Source organism: Cyprinus carpio, chromosome A8, assembly GCF_018340385.1.
Source record: "Cyprinus carpio isolate SPL01 chromosome A8, ASM1834038v1, whole genome shotgun sequence".
Classification (NCBI taxonomy): Eukaryota; Metazoa; Chordata; class Actinopteri; order Cypriniformes; family Cyprinidae; genus Cyprinus; species Cyprinus carpio.
This window is the reverse complement of record NC_056579.1, coordinates 8,934,877-8,960,126: the sequence shown is the minus strand read 5'-3', so window position 1 is coordinate 8,960,126 and position 25,250 is coordinate 8,934,877. Positions and strand designations below refer to the sequence as shown.

Genomic DNA, 25,250 nt, shown 5'->3' with positions numbered 1-25,250 from the left:
CTAGAATTCACACACACACACACATAGCATAAAATAAAAACTTGAAGGCAAAACTGAAGCCTCTGACTAGAATTGGACTGTTGTGGCTCTTAGTTTGTCTATTAGCCTTGAGGCCTTCTGTATGCTAGTGTACTACTAAATGTTGACAAAATTCTTGTTTAGCAGTTTAGTAGGTCATTGGAGTCATTAAAATGAATCAAAATCCATCACCATCAAAAGTGACAGTAAAGACATTCATAACGTTACAATAGATTTATATGTAAAGAAATGCTATTCTTTTAAACTTTCTATGCAGACTTCGTTAGCTTCTGTTTTACGTAAAGCATGAGATAAAAATGTAACCTATACAAACAAAAGAGAGGCACTTTGCAGATTAAATGCTTTGTTTGGTAAAACCTTTATGTTAAATACTGGGTAAATTCCTTAATTCAGAAAACACCCATATAAGATTATTTGTGAGTCAGCATTCAGTGCAGCAATGTGTGTGAGCATGAAAGAGAAAGAAAAAATGAATCTTCTGCAATAACACAGTTGTATTGTCTTGAATCGAATGAGTCATCTTTACCAAACCCCATGCACATCATTTAGAGGATCTATAAGTCTAAATGGCCCTCAGAGACAGTTTTTGATTCAGTTATTAAAGGATGGCACAAATCTTCCAGTGCACCCTTGTGTTGGCTAAGCAAAAGCTGAGAGCTGCACTTTCATTCCAGTGCAGTACATGTGGGCGATTATGATATAATATGCCCCAAATAGATAGTGGAAAACTTAGGGTTAGTTTCAGGAAAGATGGAGGCTTATTGTGTGGGAGGATTTGGACTCAAATAGAAGTTTGAAAATGTTACCAAAATTGCTTATCACTTCTTTTCTCAAACATTTCTAAACCAAGGACAGGCGGCTCCTAGCATTTTGTTGATTTTGCAGGCGATGGGCACAGAGTTACTTTAGGGATCTGAATGACGGATGTCGGAATCTGAATGTCTCGAAATGTCAGTCTTGTGATAATGCTTTAAAAATCAACAAGTGTTTTGGCACTTTTTTTCTCCTTCGCCCACCAGAGAGAAAATGAGAGAAAGAGGTGACTTCACTTTTCCACCCACATCACACTCTGTCGTGCTCAGCTGTGAGGTTTATTAACATGCATCTTTACACATGCTCAGTTAAATGCCTGGGGCTCTTCTAAACCCAACACTCATTTCTCTAGAATAGGGCTTGTTTGTATCTTGTATTAGTTATTCATTTGAATAATTATAGTTCTTGCCAGCTATTTTTTATGTACTCTGTCGTTTTTAAGAAACTTTAGATTAAAGTAGTGAAATCTCTCATTGACTGATTGAATGGCATTCAGTAGTGAACTGCGTGTGATGATGTCATTGTAAAAATTGCACATTGAATTGTAATTGGTCTCTATCAAAAAAGACCAAAGACCAAAAATCTCTCTGTCAATGTCTATGTCCCTCCTTCTCTCTATATTTGATTTTTCAACTTGCAAGCAGCAAATTGTGCATTTAAAAATAATAAATTAATTTAGTGACAGTTATTCTTACAACAAGGCATAAGATGCTTTGATAAAAATGAGATTTCTTAAGAGTCATGTTAAGATTCTTTGCTTTGCTTCTAAAAGGATTTTGTTTCAATTATGTTTAGATGTTTGTCCAAGAAAACTAGACAATGTGCAGTGATCATTTTTGTTGTAATAAGTTTATGCAGTGATTATGATGATTCATGGATTTTCAGTCGCAGTCTACTGAGTGTCACACCCAAACTAATTCACCAGGGACTGTCAGCTTATTCTCCTCTGGCACAGCTTAGCACTTCCTGTTGATGTTTGCTGGACTTAAAATGGGGGGGGGTCCAAATCTAACTATTATTTAAATAAAATCATAAAAATAGAATCGAGATGTGATTATACTGTAAAAAAAAAATGTCAAAGAAATGATGATGGACTTGTGCAATCTGTCTTTGTTTCCACTCCAGTGTCAACTTATGATTTGTTTAGTGTAATAAAGTCAGCTTTGTCCTCCAACCACTGGCAACACGCATCACAGCACCGCAGCCAATGATGTTTCTCCCTATGGCACCTCCCAGCCAATAAGATTCCTGAGCTCATCAGCTCAGTCTAATGTGAAAGCTTTTATTCATTCATGTATTCATTTATTATTTAACACAAATCTGTCCAGAAAGTCCTACTGACCTCCTTTCTGGAGAATGCATTATTATTTCATTCCATATTGGTCGTCTGTTGACCTTTATTGCAGAGTTTATTGGATTATAATCAGTTCTTGAGCCTATAAATGAAAATGGATTGGATTGGTGGGATAACTTTGCTCAGCTAGTATACTGCTAGACAATTTTAACTGCATGTAGACATTTATAGTTTTGCAAGAACTGTGCCTACCAATTATAAATAATTCATTACTAGCCAGTTCAACAGACTAAGTGTACCAGGAACAAACCATGTCAACCTTGTTTAAGCTTAAGAAAGGCTATATGAGAAAGTAAACTTGTTAAGAAGCTCACACCTTCTAATGAGATATATGATCTTCTATAAAGGTGTCTCTGTCATACAGTGTAGGTGGGTCATTGCTAATGAGCACAGCATGTACTGTCTGTGTGCCATATGTATGCTGTTGAAGTATAGCATCTGTGTTTGCCACGTCTTTACATGGTCTGGATAAGGTCATCAGGCTTAGAGCTGAAGCTTAGATCATGGTTTTCCTGTAAGTTCCCTGAAACCTAGCTTGGATGCATAATAGTAATTTATCTATAAAAGTATTTGAGTTTTATTAAAATTGTTTGAATAAAATTGTCATTTTTAGCAATCAGAAAGAGCAAATAAAATATATAATATAATGTATTGTAATTATTCATGCAAATACATATATAATATAATATAATATCACAATAAAAAAAAATTTGCCAATTTTTTTGCATTACACAATTGAGGCTGCATTCATAACTCACTATATAGTTTATTTTGCCGTTTAAGATTCAGTAGGGTGTCTGGAAGTAGCTAAGTAGCTTTAGGAATGACACTAAATACAGAGCCTGTGGGCCTGCTGTTTGTGTCCCTTCATGTTTATGAAATAAACATTAACAGCTTTGATCTGCTTTCCGCTATAGAGAAGATTTCCTATGGGGTGAAGCTACTAGACTTCTGATTATTTGCCGTTGATTAATTTTTTGCCTTCATATTGACGTGAATGTCTTGGGATTGGTTCTGTAAATGAATCTATTAGTCCTCTGTCCCTTTACACCGCTGCTGACCTTGACTGCACAATGTCCTATAGAGATGTTCTACAGCAAGCACACACACATACACACATACACAAACCGGATTTTCAGACAAAGCTCTTTTGGTGAGTTGACCCTGAGGGGCTTAAAAGAGAAAAATAAGAGGCTCTGTGTGCTCTGGGTAAAGGTAGAGAAAATAGAGGAAGGGTGTTTGTATATATGTGTTCATGTGATTGGATCTAGGGCTCTGATTGGCTGTCTCCAAACTGAGCTGCTTGTCTGTCATCATGCATGAAGGAGCCAGCTGTCATTGTCATGAAATCTCTGATGCTCCCAGTATAATGGCAGTAATGGTTGGAAAGTGATGCCTGGTGGGGGTGTTTTGACTGATGCCGGGAGGAAGGCATCCATCCATCCATTTATAAATTAAATATTTATATTTTATATACTTATATAATTTCTTATAATAATTTACTTATTTCATTGAATTATTTATATTATAAAGTATTAGATTCTTCTGAATAGGTTCTCTCTGAAATGATGCATGGCATTATATATTGTGTGTAAATGGAAGACACTATGTTGTTATCAGAATGATGGACAGCACACTTTAGTTTTGGATAGGAAGGAGGAAAGAGGGTAAGGAATCTGAGAAGGGCAGTGAAATTGGCATGAGTGGAGGGTAACAGGGTAAGGAGGGTAACTGGGTAAATATGAGAGAGAAGTGAACAAGAGTAGAGAGAATGTTTAGTAAGAGGGCAGAGCGCCTCAGTTATGATGTTGTCATTGTCTGAGTGTGTAAATGCGGATCGATTGCCTGAAGAGCAGACGGTGCATTCATCACCGCTCAGAGCTACACACCACCATGAGCTCATGATCCATATTCAGTAGCTCTCAAAGGAAATGTGCAAATAAACAAAAAGACTGATGAGCAATCAAAGCAATATTTGACCCCCTATGAGAAAGGAATGAATAGAATAGAATAAATTTACATTTAGTCAATTAGCAGACGCTTTTATACAAAGCAACAAATGAACAAGGAAAATCACTTGGGTCAGTAGTTATAGATGTTTACTTTCCCTCTAACTTTTTCTTTATCCCCACCACTATGTAAATATGATAAATAGTAATTAACTTTTGTTTATATTTTCATTTCATTGGAACCACAAATCATTCTAGCAAATTTGACAATCTCATGTGTTAGCAAGCCAGCTAATTAATAATGAAGAGAATAAAACGAATAGAATTGAGACGTGGTTTCAGGGGTAATGAATGTGGTCTAAAACATATTCAGGAGTAAATGGCCTGAGTTTGAATCCCAGCGTCCTTCTCCTCATTCTTTAGTATCATGTGTGAGCAGGTTTATGTATGCCAGCATGTACTCTAGAGAGAAATTATTTTTATTGTGAAGTTTCAAGCACCCACCTTGTATGAGAAATGGGATTTTATATGACAATTCCGTGTCGTGTTGTAGGATTAGTATTGGATTCCTGTAGTTAAATGTTGTACAACATGAGCAATGATCACACAACCTTCTGATCTTCCAGGTAAGGTTAGTAATTGTGGTGTTTGATTTGAAGTTTTATCATCTAAAAGCAGTGATTTCTGATACAGCAGCATCCACAGAGAAACAAAAAGCCCTTTCCTGGACAGGAAGTGATTTCACAGTGTGATGAAATCCCCAATTGTGATAGGAACCATTGTTTATTCACATGACAATGCGCTGTATCTCTAGTCAGATTACAAATAAAGTATTTACAGTAGATGTTACCACATACCCTAGATATCCTTTTTCTTTGTTTAAATGTTGGACTTGACCGAGTGTTTGAGAATCTGTTGAAAAATTAGATCAGTAATCATATTTGTGATTGCATACTGCTCTTTAGAGATCAGCATGTCAGCTTTTTTTTTATGTCAGAGAATTGAACCTATGGATTAGTGTCCACAGTTGGATATTTCAAGGGGATGCGTAATCTCTGTAGGATTACTGTGCCTGAATGGCTGACATCAGCTTTCTTGACTTTAGGCTGCGTTGAAGTCGCAAGTAAAAGTTAAGTGAGTGTGCAGTGTGTTCGTAATCTCCCATAATGCATTCCTCCATGTTTTATATTGCCCCAGTCTCTGGTGGGTGTTGCCCCACAGTTAATCCTCTTTTTTTAAAGCACTGACACAAACTGTTCCACCACCCTTACTCTTCACGTCCAGCCCCTCTCGTTAAAACAACTTTTAAAGTGTGTCATTTTTCACTCTTTGCCACATATAAAAGCTCTTTTCTGTCAAAATCCAATTGAATCTCATCATACTCCCTATATGATGATGTCATCATAACAGAAGTCATTTAAAAACTGAGACAGTCAGGCTTTTCCCTGTTCTGTGACATCGTCGCATCATTCCATTCCTCCTTTTTCCTCTGTTTCTCTGAGCTTCTGCTCACTTACGTAACCATTGATCCACAGATGGTACATCTGACCTGCTTCCTGTTAATGTGTTTGTGTGACCCTCTGACACTGAATGGCTGGAAAACATTTTTTTTTTCTGAATGACTCTGTAACATACAGAGGATGAAAGGAGAATGATCACTGATACACAGACCCAGAATAAGACCAACCAAAGACTCCCTAAAACCAGTACCAGACCCTCTAAGACCTAGATCAATGCCAGAAACTAGATAAGACTAGGCCCTTTAACCCTCTGGCCTTTTTAACCCACTAGGCCCTTTAACCATCTGGGACTAGGCCCTTTAACCCTCTGGATCCAGACCGGATAAAAGTCCCCCTGAGGCCTGGATCCCGACCAATATCTAACCTCAAGACCATGTTGAACAAGTCGTTAAGGTTTTGGCCCCAACACACACACACACACACACACACACACACAAAATTTTTATTTTTAAAATAAAATGTATAATTTATTATATAATTTTATAATGTATAATAATTAATAATTTTCAAATATTTTCTAATTAAAATATATTCAAAAATATGTTTTGTAAATATAATTATAATTAAACGTTTTATAAATAAAAAGTATACTTTTAAATAATTTTTAAATGTACATGTACAACTTTATTTAACATTTCAAATTTTAAAAAGAATAATTTTACATGTATTATTTGATATTTATAAAAATGGTTTTATTATGCATTTTTCACAAACACATTTATTATATTTATTTTTATTAATTTATTACATTATCTTTATTAAGATGTAAAATATGCAGCTAATATAAATTACAGAAATAATTTTATATTTTATATATTATTTTAAAATATATTTTATTTGAGAGTTTCTTAGATATAAAATATTTTTTTATGCATTCTTTCATTATGAAAAGGTCTCTCTCCACCTTAACACAAGTTACCACATGTACGACCTCTGACATTTCTTTCTTTATGCCTTCATGTTGAATCCGGCTGACTAGTATTAACCTAAATGGCCTCAGTAAGTTGTGTAAAATAACATAGTGTGGAATTCTTTCCTTTTGAGTGGTTGTTAGGCTAATTGGCTTGTTGTCTGAGGATGGATGTCTTCGCAAAAGCTTTTAAATAGACCACCTCCTCCCCCCTCTTCAAACTGTTTAATTTGGAGGAGTGCCTAGGATAAAAGGAGAATATTTCAGTCATCTTGTGTATGTGTGTGTTTGTGAACGGGTAGTTTGAAGTTCAGACACCATCTGCTCATCTGCATCAAACATATTGAACACACATGTAATGCTTTCCTCATATCCCCTGATGAATATTAATCTAAGACAAAAATTGCACAACACTACAAATGTACCAACTCATTTGACGTCTTCAGAGCTTGATTATCTGGAAAGCTACAAAGAAACAAAGTTCTGTTGTCTCTGGTTCTTAAATTCTTAAGTTCTAATTTCTTAAAAATGGCCTGTTGAGTACAGTTCTCTTTCTTGTGTTAAAGTATTTCCTATTGAAACTGGTTTGAGCAGGTCATATTGAAGGGTTTATTACACTTAAAAAAAATCATGATTTGCTACTTGGTATTGCGTTTAAAAAAGGTCCTTTTAGTTAACATTTAGTAGTACACTAGCATATAAGATGACCCTGAAGAAATAATATCCATTGACTGTAAAGGCCCCGATATACTTCAAACGAAATCAAAAAACCAACTCAAACAAATTCATTCCAAACCGAACAAAATCAGGCCAAAACGAAGTTCGTTTTGAGTTCGTTTCGGCAGTTCGAAACAGCTCACCAAAGCGAACTTTCTGGGGGAGTTCATTCGGCTCCTTAACACCTTTGAGTTTCTATTGGTCCGTGGCGGTTATGCAATCGGTGGGTGTGTCCTGAAACTGCACCTTCTTTGACATGCGATTTTTTTTTTTTTCCCGGTTCGTTTCTCATTCAGCGGAGGTCAGGCAAGAGAGAACAATGTCTCCGTCCTAGTCACTAGCAACATGAATACACTGGAGTGTAGAATAGCTGAGCTGGTACAGATATATCCGCACCTGTACGATCGCTCGCGGAGAGACTTTAAAGGTTCAGAGAAAGCAGTAATTCCTAGAAAGAAATTGCAATGAAGTTTGGTGTCGACGACCCAAGTTATGCAAAAAGCGATGCAGAGAAACATCTGAGACAAGTTTTCCAAAGCCGTGAATAGAATGAAAGGAAAGAGTAAAGATATAAGGTAGAAAGCTCCAAATACATGTTTCAAATACATGTTACGCCATACTGCTGCTGCTGCTGTTGTTCTTTCAATAAAGCAAATTTAAAGGATATACAATAAATGAAATGCCAAACAAACATATAATAATAAATCTTTGTTTTTATCAAAAGTAAATCATGACACCACATAAAATATAAAAAGGTGTAACAATTTATCCAGTTTAATATAATAAATGAACACTAATAAAATAAAGTAACAAACTGACTCCAACACTTCCCATAAAGGACTGATTATGGTTCTTTTGTATTGTAAACATGATACTTGACTCTGAACTGCTGCTAATCATTATTCTTTTGTCTATGATATTCTGACCATTGGTGCCCGTCTCACACCTAGATTGCTTACACATCATTTCATCGTTGTTGTGTTTAGGGGATATGCGCAAGTTTCGCGACCCATGTTTACATTAATCTACACCCCGCCTCCAGCAGCGCGGGGGTGTCGGAAGTTCGAAAACAGTATGCCGTCGCTCAGCCTTTTCGAACTTCTTTTTGCCCCCAAACGAAGAACGAAAACGAACTTCGTTTGAAGTATACCGGGGCAATTATTTGGATTTGGATTTTGAGTTTTTAAAGTTTTCTGTTCTTGTGAATGATGTGAATGGCATTTTGCTTCACATTTTCTTCAATGCCAGCTCTGTCCAATTCACTTAATTTTTACCAGCATAAAGCATTTGTCAAGCGTCACGATTCAATTATGTAGACACATGTGTTTTATAAATACATCTGACAAGCTGCTCAGAATGATTGTGGTATCAGGATTCAGTGTGTGGTTGGACTCAGACAGGAAGTGTGACTGTGAGAGAGAAAACATGGAAGACAGTTACACCATAATCATCCTTTGGTGTGTTTTGACTGTTTCAGATTGTTATTGACCTGATAATGATATTATTGATATTCCTCAAACATTCTTTTGGGCAGCATCTTATTGACAAAAAATAAAAATGCAATGTTTTGTTGTAAATCATTTGTTATATTTTACTTTGATTACATTTTAAAAGATTGATTAAATTGTTAAAGTTTTATTAATGCATATCATTAGACAACTTATTTAAACATAAATTGGTAATAAATCATAAAACAAAGAACCTAGAGAATTTAGAAAAAATAAAATCACTAAAAAAGAAAATTAACCACTAGAGCACAGACTTCTACCCGACAGTTTAATCACCATTAAATCACAAAAGTGTGGACTCTGAGGAAGACGGCGAGGGTTTAGGGTGCGATTTGGGACAGGGCCAATGGCTCTCTTCATTGGTTCACGTGATTCGTTCAAAATGTGGATTCATTCAGAAATATCATGATAAATATCAATATCATATGATTTGGAAAAAATATTGTAAAAACTTTTTTGCCCTTATCGCCCATCCCTAATATAATGTATGCATTTTAAATATGTATTTTATATATTACTTTTATATATTGTAATTTAAACATATAGAGAATGTACACTTTTATAATCCACATTGAATTTTATTGATTCAGCAGGTGTGAAAACCTAGGTGAATTTTCAATTTTAAAATGTTTTTCTTTTTTTGGGGGGGATTTTTTTGGGAAGGGATATTGCTTGAATTGGTGCATAAATAAAGTGGCAATTATAATATTTGATGTGCTGAGTAATTAATTATTCATTAGGCCACATGTTTGTACTGTATTTGTTCCCTGGCCTTATTATAAATGAGAGAAAAACTGTCTGAATAGCTCAAATGCATGTTTGTTTTAACCACAAGATGATGTTTGAGCTCATCTGGTCAATGACTGATCCACACACATGCAATTTAATTTTGGTGATGCATCACTGAGCCATAATGGAAAACCATTAGAGTTGTACAAACCTTCAGCTTCTGTCTGTCTACACACCAGTCACAGGACCTTCCATTAACCCCTTTATTTACATGAAAACACACATATGCATGCATGCTCACTCAGCACACACTGCTAAACCAAACTAGTCAGACCGGAGAGGTTGATTCCATGTAGTGAAGCACATAAACTGAACTGAATTATAGGTCTAATGGCTGTGTATCGAGTTTGCCTTTAGGTTAAAGTTTTACACTGTCTAGTCCTGCAGAGTTTTTTCCTAAGTCCTGCTAAGCTGGCAAATCATTTTGCTGTCAGATGGCAACACTGAAATGCATTGGCTCCAGCACACGAAGTACAGCTGGTGGCACTGAACATAATGTGCTCTTTCTCATTGCAGAAATTCCTGGCATAATTTTTAAATCCGCGTCAAACTCTTGCCATTTCTATTTGTCATATTAAGTGTCTGACTCATGCTAAAGGGCACGCCTTTTATAGATACTGTGGAATGCAATAATTGCTTCATTGAGCTGACAATGAACTAACGTCTGAAAGGACAGGAAGTGGATGCAGGAATGTCGTGTGGTGAAGCTGAAGTCGGCTGTTTGAGATGAAGCAGCGGTGGAGGTGAAAGTCCTTAGATAAGGCGAGTTTCCTGAGTGCGGCTGGACTCTGATAAAGCCACCCATCCTGAGGAGAGGGAGATTGAGGAAGGGAGAGATATTCTCATTGTTGTGGTATTTGGGAAATGCTTTCACAACGTTCAAAGTATTGCAACATCAGCCAGTCAAGGAGAGAAATCAAGGCTCTGCAGGGGAAAGAAAGAACAGGTGAAAGATAGAGATTTATGGTTCCAAAGGTATCATCAGTGGAGAAAGTATGTTGAACTCTGATCTCTCATATGTGTGTCTGTGTGTATATGATTATGCAAGGTAATACAGTATATGTATGTGATGAAGCAAGGCCATATTTTACCATATTTTATTGTTTTTTTTAACCCCTAAAATGTGTCTCTTGCACCAAAAACAATAGGGATTTATTTAATAAAAATACAGTAAACAGTGATAAAACTTTTGTTCTTTTCTTTATTTTTGCGAATATTCAGCAGCCATTACTCCAGTCTTCAGTGTCACATAATTCTTCAAAAATCATTCTAATATGCTGATTTGATTTAATGCATCCTTGCATCCTGAATATAATTAATTTCTTAAAAAAAAAAAGAAAATTGAATTGTAAAGTGAAGGTGTTCTTATTCTGATGTGCAAATTGTGCTGTTATTATTATTATTATTATTATTATTATTATTATTATTATTATTATTATATCCCCTTTAAATGCAAATTAGCCAACTAGTGACTGTTAAAGTTTCAATTTCCTGTCAAAAGAATAAACTATATATGCAAATCTCTGAATCCTAAAATACAACTTCACCTGCACGATTTTCCGTTCCTGACTCTCCTTGCTGCACAGGGTTTAATAATAGCACCAAGTCTCAACAGAGCCATAGAACCAGGCCAATGCAGTGTGAAGAGTCAGCTCCGCCCTCTTGTGGCAGCTGCATGTTATAACAAGTGTCTACAAGTAAGGGCATCAACCTGCAGGGGTCCTTGTGAAACAAGCAGAGAGAGAAAACAGAAGTGGAGCAAGCCCCCCCCCCCCCCCCAAATCCTTTGAACAGCCAGTAGAGATAATCTGAGCACGCTCAGTGCCACTGTGCTTTTCAGATGTGCGTGCATGCAGGCAGAGGGAGACAGAGGGATGTGTGATGGTTTGCTACTGAGCAGGAGTGGGAACGAGTCAGCGGGGACCAGAAACACGGGCTGAGCTCCAGTGACATGGCAGGAAGGATGGAAGAGGGACAGTGAAGTGGATCCAGGCACCACCAGCCCATATAGGGATGCTGCTAACACTACTGTTCTATCTGCGAGTGAAAGGTACCGTTGTACGCCATACACAGAAACAGAGAGAAAAATAGGATGAGAAGATCAAATGGAAATAAGATAGAATGGCTGAAGAAAAGGGAAATAATTGCATTTCTGTTTTGTTTTGTTTTATATGATGGATTTTGTTCCTTAAAGGGATAGTTCACAGAAAAATTGCATTTCTACCTTATGTCATTTCTGTGTGAAACACAAAAGGAGATATTTAGCAGAATGTCCAAGCTGCTCCTTTTTCTTTAATGAAGTGATTGGTGTCCATGACTGTTAATGGTCGTTATCCACTTTTATTGTACCGACATTCAACTAAAAATCTTTCAGGATTGCAATGACACGAGGGTGAGTAAACGGACAGAAAATGTCATTTTTGTGTAAACTCTCCCTTTAATGGTTATGTATATTGGATGAAAGGGTTTTTTTCACTCTCATCTTGCCATCTCAGTCCTCTTTCATTGTCTCTCTCATTTGGTCCTTTATTTAACTGTCCTCTTTGCAGAGAGTTTTCAATTAGCTCATAGTCTGCTCTCACTGATGTAACAGACCTTTAACAGCGACACGGTTTCTACATGACTGCAATATCACGTCTTTGTAAATTCAGATCTGGGATCTTTTTACTCAGGTTGCCAGGATCTATCTAAAGCATCAACATTTTGCTTTTCTTGCCTCAGAGTTCAGTATACTGTAGGTTTCCAGTTGAGTTTGCTTTTATTTATCACCATATGTAATCTGAAACCTGTATTGACATGTAGTGACTTGTATCGTAATATGTGTCCTCCTTTGCACCATTTGAGAGTGAGTTCCTTTGCATTAAAATGTCTATTTATGGATTTGGCATCTATTTTTAGTACATAGCTCAATAATAGTTCCTCACGGCTCTGTGCACTGTCCGTTTTTGTTTCAAAGCAAAATGACACTGACAGATTGTTAGCGTGTACTGCACGTGCATATTGTTTAGCAAAGATTGCTAAGGGTTGTGTGCTTTAGTGATCAATGCTCAGGGTTAGTAATTAGAAAACCATAAGCCATCACTATTGGACTATTGACTACAGCACTTAACCACAGTTTACTTGCCCATGCAAATGGTGATGCTGCAATGTTAGGGTGGTTGCCAGAGTTTTGCTGTGTGGTTGCTAAGGTGTTCAAGTGCTAGTGGTTTTAGTGTGTTTGGTTGCTATGCATAGAGGTATAAAATAGATCTGAAAAGTAGGTGTTCGGTCTGTCAATGCACAGGGTTGACTGAAGCACTGCTTTCTGTAGTTCTAAATACTACATGTTCTACATACAATGTACAATGTTCCCTACTTTGAAAGTCAGTGGCTACCAGCAACTGTTTGGTTACCAACATTCTTTTGTATTCAACAAAAGAAAGAAACTCATACAGGTTTGGAACAACTTGATGGTGAGTAAATGATGACAGAATATATATATATATATATATATATAATTTTTTTTATCTAAAGTGGAATTTTGTAATAATCAGTTACTTGATCATTTACATTTGTAGCACAGGAAAAGTCATGCTCTACAACATACTACTTGGGGTCAAGGTCAAGTTCATAGTATTTTTTTGAAGGTGACATTGTGTGAATGCTCTGGTCATGTGGGAAAACCAAAATATTTTAGGATGAGGAATTAGCACCAGATTTGTACATGTGTGCTTTACTTTTTTCTGAGTCTGTTTTTACCATTTCAAAGACTTTATCATGTGTGTATTCTCAGCAGTGGGGTCTCATGGGAGTGTTGTTCTCTCAAGAGTGTAGCTTTTTTGTTTGCTTCACTCCTAATTACCTAAAACTGCTTTATTCTGTGAACCTCACATTTATACTCATTATGTAATACTAGACTTATGCTGTGCAATACAAGTACTAATGCAGTGCACGTGGCCGCAGGCACATTTCTGGTGTCAGGGTCATATCAACAGTGATGACACAAAAGACTCACATTTAAAAAGACTCACTGACATTATTAACCTTTGAAGCTCTGAATAGATTTTTTTTTTTTAAGTTTAAAAACATCCAGAGGAGCCAAAAGCTCATTATTGATGAAGAATATGTGTTCAGTTCATACATAAGGGAATAAGAAAGAGATTGGCTGGCTAGTGAAGGCTCAAAATGAGGCGACTAAAATCAAAGAGTTGCTAGCAAGCTCTGCTCTTTTATCCTGGATAACTCTGATGAGCTTGAAGCAAAGGCTGCCACTCTGATGTCAAATTTTTTAGGTTTCTCTATCAGCCAAAATTTCAGGAATCACAAAAAGTGTCTCCTAAGAGTGATTTCCCCCCATTAGGTGAAATATAAGCTAGGCAGTTATGAAGACTGTTGTTGAAGTCTTTCTAGTCTGCATCTTGGACTCGTGGCTGGTCTAACACACAAGATAACCGTCTATGTAACTCCTACAGCATTTCATAATGCATCACAAAAGTTCAAAGAAGTTTCAGGGAAAGAAAAGGATGAAAGATGAAATTTCATAGAAAGACAAGGTTGACAGATGAAAAGTGATATGATAGTTAGAACTGTGAGTGTGTCTGTGTTATACAGTATGTGCTTGCTTGAGGCTTTGCAGACACATTGTGACCTTAAATAGCTCAGAAGCTGTGATTCATTCTTGACTGTCAAGTTTATTTGCACTGTGTGATTCAGTAGAAGTATCAGCCTGAGACTAAAAGACCCATGAAATTACTTGATGGCCACAGTTTTCTTTGACATTTCCTGTTGAAATAGGATGTTTGGAAGGGAAGTATTGTCCCTTTTAAAAATTGCTAATAGTATTTAGTTTATGCCACACCTATGATCCATTGCTTATTTGCTATGTGCTTGCTAGTCAGGAGCAGGTGGTATGAGTAGGAGGGATGTTCTCATCTCAAAGAGATTTGATTGGACAAACATTAGCATATGGCTCTGAGTGCAAGTTGGGTTATCAATATTTGTAATATGGTTTTCTAGAAGAGAAAGACTGCAAGTGTTATCTGCTGTTTCATTTCATTTGTGTACAATAGCATATATATGGCCTCAAAGCTAATACATAATTTCCTGAGTAATTAAAACACATTTGTATACTTTTTAAGACCGTTTTTGTATACATATATAAGGAGATAAAGAAAAAATGTGTTAGATGAAGCTAGAAAGTACATAGATGTAAAATGCCTAATGTAAAGCACGGAGAAGCGATAATAAGGTACCTGTGAATGTTTATAAAAAAATATAATTGAAAGTGTGATAAAATAATAGTGTACATAGATGTAAAAGGACTAAATATGCAACAAATAGGAGATTTTAAGTGTTAAAGTTAAGCAGGTAAAGAACAGAATTTGGTTTCCTGAGGAAAAACCCTAGTAAATTAATGCTAGTAAAGTTTGCATTAATATACCGAAGTGCTAATTGAGTGCTAACCCTTAAAGTTTGTCTGAAAGACAGCCTTCATAATCTGAGTTCTGGACCAAAGATTGAAGTTAGTTGATCTTATTTCACTCTTTTTTTTATGTCTTATTTTCTGTATTTATTCTATAATGCGTTGGTTGCTCACAGAGTCAAATATGCTGTATTATGTTTATGCAAAAATGTTGTGTAGGTGCCAGTTGTCATAGTGTTCTTTAAGGTTTGACTCAGTGAAGCCGTGTGTGTGTGTGTTTGGCTTTGGTCCAGCTAAACCCACAGACTCCATGTAAAATGTACAGATACACTCCCATCCCACGCGAGAGCAGATCAGAGGGGTTACATCACAGCGAAATGTGGCGGCAGTCAAGGAGGAAGTGTATGAGTGAAAATGTGTTGTGATCTGATTGCTGTGACATTGTGGGAGACTTCAAAATGGCTAAAACAATACGATTGCATACTTACAGTGCTCTAAAGGAATTAGAGGCGTGTGTATGTGTGTGTGTGTGTGTGTGTGCGCGCGCGTTTGGGCTAAATGGGAAGTCTTGTGCCGCACACCAACTCCCAAAGTAATCAAATTTTGTCTAATCTTTTGGATTAAAACATGGCTGATAAATGAACTTCCTTTTAATTTAAGAACAAGCTTCAAAGCAGCCTATTCACAGTAATGTTATTTGCCTGGCAGCGGTTTATGAAACTCCTCCCTGTCAATTAACACAATACCTTAATGTCTGCTGCTGAAATTAGCATGTCCTCTCGGTAGGCTGCTGCTAACACACTCATTGTCATTTTCTCAGCGGCTGTTGTCCCCCTTATATGCTAAAATATTATTTTTAAGGCCCATGTCCTACACTTTTGTAGAAATGTTTTTTGATTTTACAGCAGTTTTACATGATATTTTTCCAATCTTTCTGACATGTTTTTAAAGGTACTGTAGCAAAATGTGTCTGTTTTCAAATTATGTAAATGACCTCTGCCTTGATTTTATAAATGGTTTGCATGTGAAATGAGTAACAACTTTTGGTTATACAAGTCATACAACTGTGTTTGTCTTCCAAAGAGCAAGAAAATCCTGTTTTCCATGATATGGCCACATTAGATTGTTTTACTTGAGGGCACTAAAAGTCAAGTCAAGGTCATCTTAGGTCCTAATCTTTTCAGGAAGCTCTTAAGTGGTGGGTGTAACTGTTGCCAGATTTTGTTAAAAACTGACTTTACATGGTTGTTAGTGATTTGAAATTTGCTTCTGGATTTATTTGTCCTTGGCAATTTTATGCAGAGGCTTCCAGATTCTAAGATCATGATGTTTATTAATTAATTAACTTTTTTAACTTTAACTGTTTTTTTTAACATTGGCTAATAGTTTTCAAATAGTTTCCAAACCTGCATAACTTTTTTTCTGCTCAACACACACACACACACACACACACACACACACACACACACACACACACACACACACACACACACACACACACACACACACACACACAGAGATATTTAAATGTTGCAAACCAAACAGTTAGGCTTCCCATTGACTTTTGTAAATTTTTTCTATACAATGGAAGTCAATGCAAACCAAAACTGCTTGGTTAACAGCATTTTCATTTTTATTGCATTTGACAGACGCTTGTACATTTGCATTACATTTACACTGATAGACACAGTGGTTTACATTGCATTTAAAGTACACATTTACATTTTATCAGTTCTTCTTTTCAGTTCCAATTTTACAGTTAACATTTAATTTCTAATAAAATGTATAATTTTATAGTTAATTTTTTAATTAATTTATTTTGTTTTAAGAATGTTTAAATATTTTTAATGGGAAAAAAGACAAAATACTGATGATTTGTACACTAAAGCCTCTCTGAGAAGAATGATTTTGAATTGGCCCAGAACAGAGGAGTCAGTGTTTAGTGTTCATGTTCAGGTCTCGGTGGCCGAATATAAGGGCCCTTATACAGAGAGCGCAGAAATGTTCTGCTCCTGCTGTGTTCCAGCTGTGCGCTTCTGTCCCGGCCGTTCATTCAGCTCAAATCCCACTGCATGCTTTGATCCTACACACCCTCAGCACAGCAAAGGAAAGCCCCCTTTATCATCTTCCTGCCAGCCCAACCAACAATGCGTGGAAGTGAGTCAAACCCATTTTAACTGGTCCTGCTCTCTGAGCTTTCTGCCATTATTGGTCACCAGAAAAAGATCCTCACAGACGACGTTCAGTCCTGGCTGGTGCTTTCTGGGGCTAGGTGGCATGTCATGGCGGGTTTCTGTGTGTCTATCCAAGACTCGCACGGTGCAACTCTACCTCTCGTGCCGTTGTGTTCCATCGTTGTGGTTCCTCTGACCGGAGGAGAAGGCGGAGGAAGAATGTGGGGTGATGCAACACTGGTGTGCTCTGCGACTGTCGCAGGAGGTATTCACAGCACTTATGTTAGCGGGGGGGAGAGGGAAGTGAAATGGAAATTTAAAAACTTTTTTAAGGCTTTTTCCCTCTGTTGCAAAACTTGGTAAACTGCCTGGCTGTCTAACTGAAATGAAATCTCAAAATTGGTTGATTTGAAATGATTTGGAACGTGCAACATATGCAGCAACTCTGAGCTAATCACATGGGAGATGATGCGATATAGTCTAATTTGCTACATCGTAAAATAATCTGTAGTAATTTGTTTTATTTTCCAGTTGAAATATTTTAAAATCTTTGAAACAAAAATAAATTGACTTGAGAAGCAATACTGGGTAAGATATTAAAACTTGTTTGCAGAGAATATATCTTTAATATGAGTGTATTTTATTTTTATTTTTTGCCTTCATGCATTGGCAGATTTTTTCCACTAATTTATAACTTATTTTTGCTTCAGACAAGTGAAAAAAATTGCCAGTGCAATATGACATAATGTATTCACAGGCAAGATGCAATTAATGCAGCATGCAAAAAAAATGTTTTCTTTAAAGAATGTTTACGTATTTAAGCTGAAAAAACAGTAAAGAAAATACTAATTAAAAACGAATTTAGAAGTCTTTTTTTAATAGCACAAAATATATATGTACTTTATATGTCTAAATACACACACACACACACACACACATCTCTATATATGTACATGTGGTATATAAGTTGGTGACATGGAACAGCCTTTGCAACAGAAAAACATTTTCTCATTGTGGATTCAGCAGAAATCAACTAAAGAAAAGAAAACAATCAACTAGATTTAGGTAATGTATTTAGCCACAAATTAAATTTAATCCTGTCTTCTTTTCATGTTGTTTATCTATGAACGTGAGATGGGTTCTGATGTGTAGATGAAGTTTGATTATTCCAAAACTCCAGTCCTTACTCTCTTTTCATCGCCAGTAGCAGATATTCAATGCAATCCAGTGCAGACTTTCCGGCTCCAAAGCCATTGTTCAATTTAAGGTCAGAGTCCTGGATCACTGCCATGATACCTGCAGTCTTTTTAACTTAGCCTACCATTAATGCTACATTTGTCTCGTATTTCATCAAGTGAAACGTTCCCAAGTGTCTTGGAAAGTTCTCTGATGTTTTATTGTCATTAGTGTTAAAGATGCACAGAATAATTGTTAAGTTTGTTTCATTGCCCAATACAACAGTGGCATTCGACTTTATCCTGAGATTTCTGCTAAAAAAAAACATAGTTGTATGCAAAAGTTTTCAGTATTGAAAACAGTTGTACGGCTAAATATTTCTCTGTGCAAACCATGATACTTTTTGTCAGGATGTTTTTTTTTTATGTATTCTTTTTATTTAATAAAAATTTCAGAACAGCTTTTATTTAAAGGGGTCATCGGATGCTAATTTCACTTTTACATGTTGTTTGAACATAAATGTGTTGGCAGTGTATGTACACATCTAACCTATAATGATGTAGACAATAATGGCTCCATAACGATTGAGGTGTTTTGTTGTTGGATATAATAAGGATAATAGCAGTCGTCATTTACCCCTGACATCTGAGTAGCTGAAGATGCAGTGGATTACTTTTGTTTGTGAAGTGAATTCGCCCCCGATCTACTTAAATGGATACTCCATCCCAAAATGAAAATTCATTATTCACTTATCCCCATGTCGTTCGAAACTCGTAAAAGCTTTGTTCATCTTCAGAACAGAATTTAAGATATTTTGGATGAAAACCGGTAGGCTTGAGACTGTCCCATAGACCAGCCAAGGAAGTAACACTGTCTAAGTCCACACGCGCCACAAGGATACATTTTTTAAGTGTATTTATGCTTTGGTTTGAAAGAAAACAGCGCAACAGCGCAGTGCGGCTGACACAGAAGAGCGTACGCCGCCTGCGTACAACTCAGATTTGCCAAAATGGCTGATTTGGAGAGACACAGTGGAGAGGAATTGTTTAATAAAGTTGTTATTTTTGTTTTCTTCGTGTACAAAAAGTATTCTCATCGCTTCATAACGTTACGGTTGAATCACTGATGGCAGATGGACTATTCTGATGATGCTTTTCATACTTTCCTGAACCTTGACACTGTTATTTATTTGGCAGTCTATGGGACAGTCTCAAGCCTCCCTGTTTTCATCCAAAATATCTTAAATAGTGTTCCAAAGACAAATGAACCTTTTATGGGTTTGGAACAACATGGGGGTAAGTGATTAATGACAAAATTTTCATTTTGCGGTGGAGTAACCCTTTAAATGCGTTTATGTTCGCACAAATCATTTGTAATCCAGCTTCACTTACGGCAGAAGTATAAGGGTTTTTAATTAATTTTTACAATCACTGTTCCTAATAATGTGCTAGTTAGAAAGTTTCGCGGCTAAAGTAAACAATCTCTCAGAGAACGGCTCGTCACCCCACAGAAGAGAGGGGTGGGGTCAGCAGAGCTCATCATCAAAAGAAACAAACAAAAAAAAAACTGATTTATTCATACATATCTTTTATCAACAAGGTAAAAAGGGTGTTTTTTACACTATATTAAGAAATTTTAACCAAAGTATGTTATAGACTTTTCATTAAGACTCTAAAGAATCATATCAACTTGTGGAAAATGGGCATCCGATGACCCCTTTAAAATAGATTTTTTTGGTCATGCTGTTTATAACACCTGTCCTACACATTATAGTCATAATTAGAGAACATACGATCTGTACAGCAGTCAGAGGATGCCTGTCATCTGTCTTCTGACATCACAGATAAAAGATGACTGTGTGTGATTGAGTAAAGGATGATCTGGCATGATTCCAGCTCTGATTAACAAGGTCAAATGAATATGTTAAGTGCACTGCGTTTGTGTCTGCAGTCACAGTGATGATTGATAAGAACTGACTTCACTAAGTAGCGTCGTATGATCACATCTCAGCTGTGTTAATTCAGTTCAGTGTGGAGAATGCCAGTGTTGACTCTATTCCAGTCCTGCTTATACCCTCAGGTGCAGCATCGCCCTCCATTCACAGGAGCAAGGGCAGATTTATAATGACGGGTGTGGGTTCACGAGCGTGCTCTGACTGAGCAGTTGGTGTCAACGTTTAAGTGTAGACGTAAAAGAGGACAGGGCAATTAAGGACAGCAGGGATGGAGAACGAGGGCATGGTTATGATTAGAGTCATTCAGAAGTGCAAAAGATCACTCATTTTCCTTATTAAACTATCATATTGTATGTACAGCAAGTGCTGATGACTGTGATGAATGTTTTCACCGTGATGATTTTTTCATGCATTTAACTTTTGTAGTGTGTTGCATTTCCAGGTGAAATAGAATTTCAGTGGGAAATAGGGCTGGACGATATGTAAATATCGCGATATCCGATAATATCATCTATTCGAGCCTCGCCTCTACCACCCAGGGGTGCAACTATCCAGTGTTAGGGGGGTATGCAGCAAAAAATTTTGGCGCCCCCCCCCCCCCCCCCCCCCCCCCCATATATATATATATATATATATATATATATATATATATATATATATATATATATATATATATATATATCACAGATCTTTAAAGATAGAGAGAAAGAGATGTGACCCTAATTACAGCTTACATGTCACCCAGCAGATGTAACTGTAGCCTGTATGTCTGACAGCACAGCTGAGCTAACATGAACAGCTAATGGTAAAAAAAATAAATAAAATCTATTTGTTTCCATGATAAACCAGCCTTATTGCATAAATAATGTTCTCCAGCTTCTAGTCATGTATTTTGCATGCTACCTTATATTTACCAGTTGTTATTTTACTTTAATAAAATTTAGATATGTCATGTATGGGATTGGTACCATAGGGTTTAACCAAAATCTAAATGTAGATATCAGCAACATTATTTTGCAGTAAGTTAGTAAACACTTGCCAGTCAACATTAATATTTGCAAGCCTCCAAGTTTGGTAGCAAATCTATGCATGATTCCACGGTAAACCAGAGATATTAAAGTTGTTTTCCAGATTCTTGTCATTTACTGTAAATGCTACCTTATATTTTTCAGTTTTCAGCTCAGCAACCTCGGTTTTGCATATTCTAAGCTAGCTACATATTCTGTCTGCTACATTCCCAGTGTTAGCAAACACTAGCTAGTCTGTTAACATGAATAACGTATTTGCAAGCCTCCAAGCATAGACGTCTCATTTTAAATCCTACCTGTTGCCTTTCACCATCCACTTATTTAGCTGCTGTTGCATCCCCTGACATGCCATCTCCTTTTCCCTCTTTCTTCTTCTATTTTTAGCCCCGATAGCTTTTTTGCTTTATCCATCTTTTTCGAGTTTCAACAACAACTCACTAACGTTACTGCCGCCCACTCGCGATATTACCCTTCTATGTCTAAATTCTATGATGGAATCTTATGAGGGCACCGGCGCCTACTCTAAAATGTATATAACTTTTTTATATATAACTTTTATATAAATATATATTACTTTTATTATTTAAAAAAAAAAAAACCATCGCTTTGGCGCCCCCCATGGTGCGGCGCCCCTATGCGCCGCATATAGCGCATACCCACTTTTTGCGCCACTGCTACCACCCCGCATCTGCCCCACCCCTGCTTGGAGACAACATAGCCTACACGCACTTTAAACACATATCAGTTTGGTTGTGCTTTATTTGACAGTAGCCTGTAAGCTTAACTTAATTAAAGTTTTGTTTTTCTTTTCGTTGTGCTTAATATAAAACATTAGCTTGTTGTTATAATAGTGTTGTTAATTTCTACACTGCCCTTATCTAGAATTTGAAATGAATTTTGTTTTTCGTGAAGACAACTGTTGAATTGAACAGAGTTCATTGTGAAGGTGGACATTGGTGAATGTAAGAATGATATATGCATGCTGATGTCACATAGCAATGTGTGTTGCCTATTTTTTCATAAGGTCCGATGTTTCTCTTTCATTTCTGGTGTCGCCGCCTGAGTAGACACATTTCATGATGATAAGTCTAATTTCCTTAACGTGTAGCACTGTTTAATTAAACTTGGAGCCAAGCTATAAGATTGGTTATTTGTCTAAAATTAGCGTTTAGAAAACAAATTGGTTCCTTTTGCATGACCTAAAATAGAAAGGTTATTTTTTTCTCTCATGTTTTTAGAGCTCCGATGTGTCCTTATAGTCTTCTTATAATGATAAAAAAAATGCTGCATTATTTATTTGGAAAAATAAGTTATTACAAATCACATTAATTACTTCATTATCAATTAATCCTTCATAAATAGTAGGCAGCTCAAGCCGTGCAATGTCAAGCCGTGCTAGAATTTACATGTGTGTGCACGCGAGGTGCCAGCATACACTTGAAATGCTTCCTTACATCAGTGAAAACAATTTAAAATACTCTGTCATTTATGGTAAATACATAAATTGTAAAGAGTCAAATTTTATCTGTGTACACTCACAATAAAAACAAAAGTTGTGTTTTTGTAAAATAAAGAAAACGGGTACCGCTTTCTCAATTTTCCTTTTCCTGAATGTGTTTGTGAGGAGAATGCACAAAAATAAATCCAAATGCAGCATAGGCTTATAGGCTACTACTTGCCATATAGTTTTTCTTTTGTTTTGTTCATCTGTTAATTTTTTTAAGTGAATATGTTTCGCATATTTATTCCTTTTATATAGGCTATATGAATTAATTTTGAGCAGCAGGTACATGATGTGATGATGTGAATCCTCCTGTTCTGTTGTTTATCTCATGCTTGAAGAATGGATTAAAAATAAAATATGATATGATAATATTGTCATATCACCCAGCCTTAGTGGGAAATAGGATATAACTTAGTTTTACCCATCAGGGTTTGATTGAATCATGAAATGTAGGCCATGATGTTATTGGTTAATATTATTTGTCCTCGCCATTGTGACCTTGATTTCGTCTTTAGAAAAGAAAAGCCATTTCCGAGGAGGAGGAATTTATTAAATGTCAAAGGAAGTAAAAGGTTCAATCTTGTATTTAATTTTATAATACATTAAATACAAAGTTGGTAGTCTGGAAATGTTTCATAACATCATATTGTTGTTAGACACTGTTTTGCACATTTAGACATTTTCTTTTCCCGCAAAATGCTACTTAATATTACTGCATCGGACTATAACTTACAAACCCCCAAAAAATGCCAAGCCTACAAAAATAGCTTACAAATCTGTCATCATGCTATATTATCACCAATTATTGGATTCAGTATTTCTTTTGCAACGGATTGATCATTGATCTTATGCACCTCTATTTTAAGTGAAATTTACAAAAACTATCCACAAATAATGTTTTGTGCTGCGCCAATTCAACAAAACAAGATGACTTGGAAATCTTGGAATATCAAATCCAAGATTTGTTGATAATAAATTTAAAATAAATTTATAAATTTTAAATTAAATAAATTTATGCATTTAGCAGACGCTTTATCCAAAGCGACTTACAGTGCATTCAGGCTATCAATTTTTACCTATCATGTGTTCCCGGGGAATCAAACCCCCAACCTTGCGCTTCGTAACGCAATGCTCTACCACTTGAGCTACAGGAGCACAAGTGGTAGAGCATAATGTGAGATTTAAAAGCATTTTTTAAAAGGCTGGTCATTTTTGACCAAACTTTCCAGAAAGTTTAACTTGTGCACTATATTTAAGTTGTCAGAAGCTGTGCAATAGCTTGAGAAACTGAGAAATCTGTGAAATATTTATTTTCATTGCTGTTTTTTGGCTTTTCTTTCAAGCCAGGTAGAAGTGGTAAATGCACTGCTGAAATAGTCATATGATGTTGTTGGTTGTGGACATGGAGTACTCTTTCTCTCTGTGGTCAAATGTTAGAAATAATGACAAAAAAAAAATAGTGCAGGGTAACTATGGTGACAGCACAGTGTGATTTCTGTAGGTCTCTCCCTGTAGGGGAGAAAATAATAATATAAAAAAAACATAACAACGATAACACCAAAAAACACCACTCCCCCCTCTTAATAATTACTTCACTTTCGCTCTCTCTCTCTCTCCCCCCCCCCCCCCCCACCCCATCCCCTCCCCTCAACAACACACACACACACGCACACACACATTTAAAGCAAAGGTGTTGCTGTGTAATTGTGTGTTGTGACATCAATATGATATTGATATGATATTGATATTGATATGATATATCACATGACACACACACACACACACACACACACATAGCTGTAAATTAATCTGTTACTTTCTAATCTGGCTAATACTAATACATTATTTAGTGTTTGTTTTATGCTGGAAAAACTCACTTCTGAGATTATGCATTTACACAATTGTCTGTTTTGTCATATCAATAATTTAGCATATTGCAAAAAGCAGTTAATTATAATATATAAAATTATAAATAAAAATGTTTGATTTTGAGGACTTTTTTTCACTTTTGGTCAGTAAACTATTTTGGTACTGTACTGTTTTCAGTCGGCAATGCAGTCTATTCAGAACAATCAGTGTTTGTTTTTGATGATTTGATGCTGTCTTGAGGCCTGTGAATGTTTTGCACGATCAAACACTTTCAGATTTAAAGAGATGTGCATAGATTCAGCTTCTTTTTTGAAGAATGAGAAGAGAGAAAGAGCAGATATCCTTTGTGTTTTTTTTCATCACGTTCTACTGAGGAAGTATTTTTGTATCTGGATCTAGATGCTTTGAAAATGACTTTCAAGGCAAACCTTGTCGATTTATGTGTTCCCTGCAACTGGAACGATGACCATGGCATTGTTAGTGGCATGCTCTACCAGTGTAAGCTACGGGGAGTGAAAAAATGTGCGCTTTTGATGCAAATATTT

The 25,250-nt window shown here is 36.3% G+C and overlaps 1 protein-coding gene across 5 annotated transcripts in view; it reads left to right on the top strand.

Annotated features, from left to right (window-relative positions):
* prkcz (protein kinase C, zeta) overlaps window positions 1-25,250 on the top strand; it is a 107,606-nt gene that overhangs the window by 26,669 nt on the left and 55,687 nt on the right. The window contains exon 1 of one of the 5 annotated variants that reach the window (XM_042761963.1): window positions 11,401-11,649. The exons of 3 other annotated variants lie outside the window; for them this stretch is intronic. In XM_042761963.1, coding sequence (XP_042617897.1) covers window positions 11,613-11,649 — 37 coding nt within the window. In that variant the 5' untranslated portion in view covers window positions 11,401-11,612. Of the gene's footprint in view, window positions 1-11,400; window positions 11,650-16,924; window positions 17,440-25,250 lie in introns of those variants that run through there. One more of the 5 variants, XM_042761962.1, reaches the window with a different exon arrangement.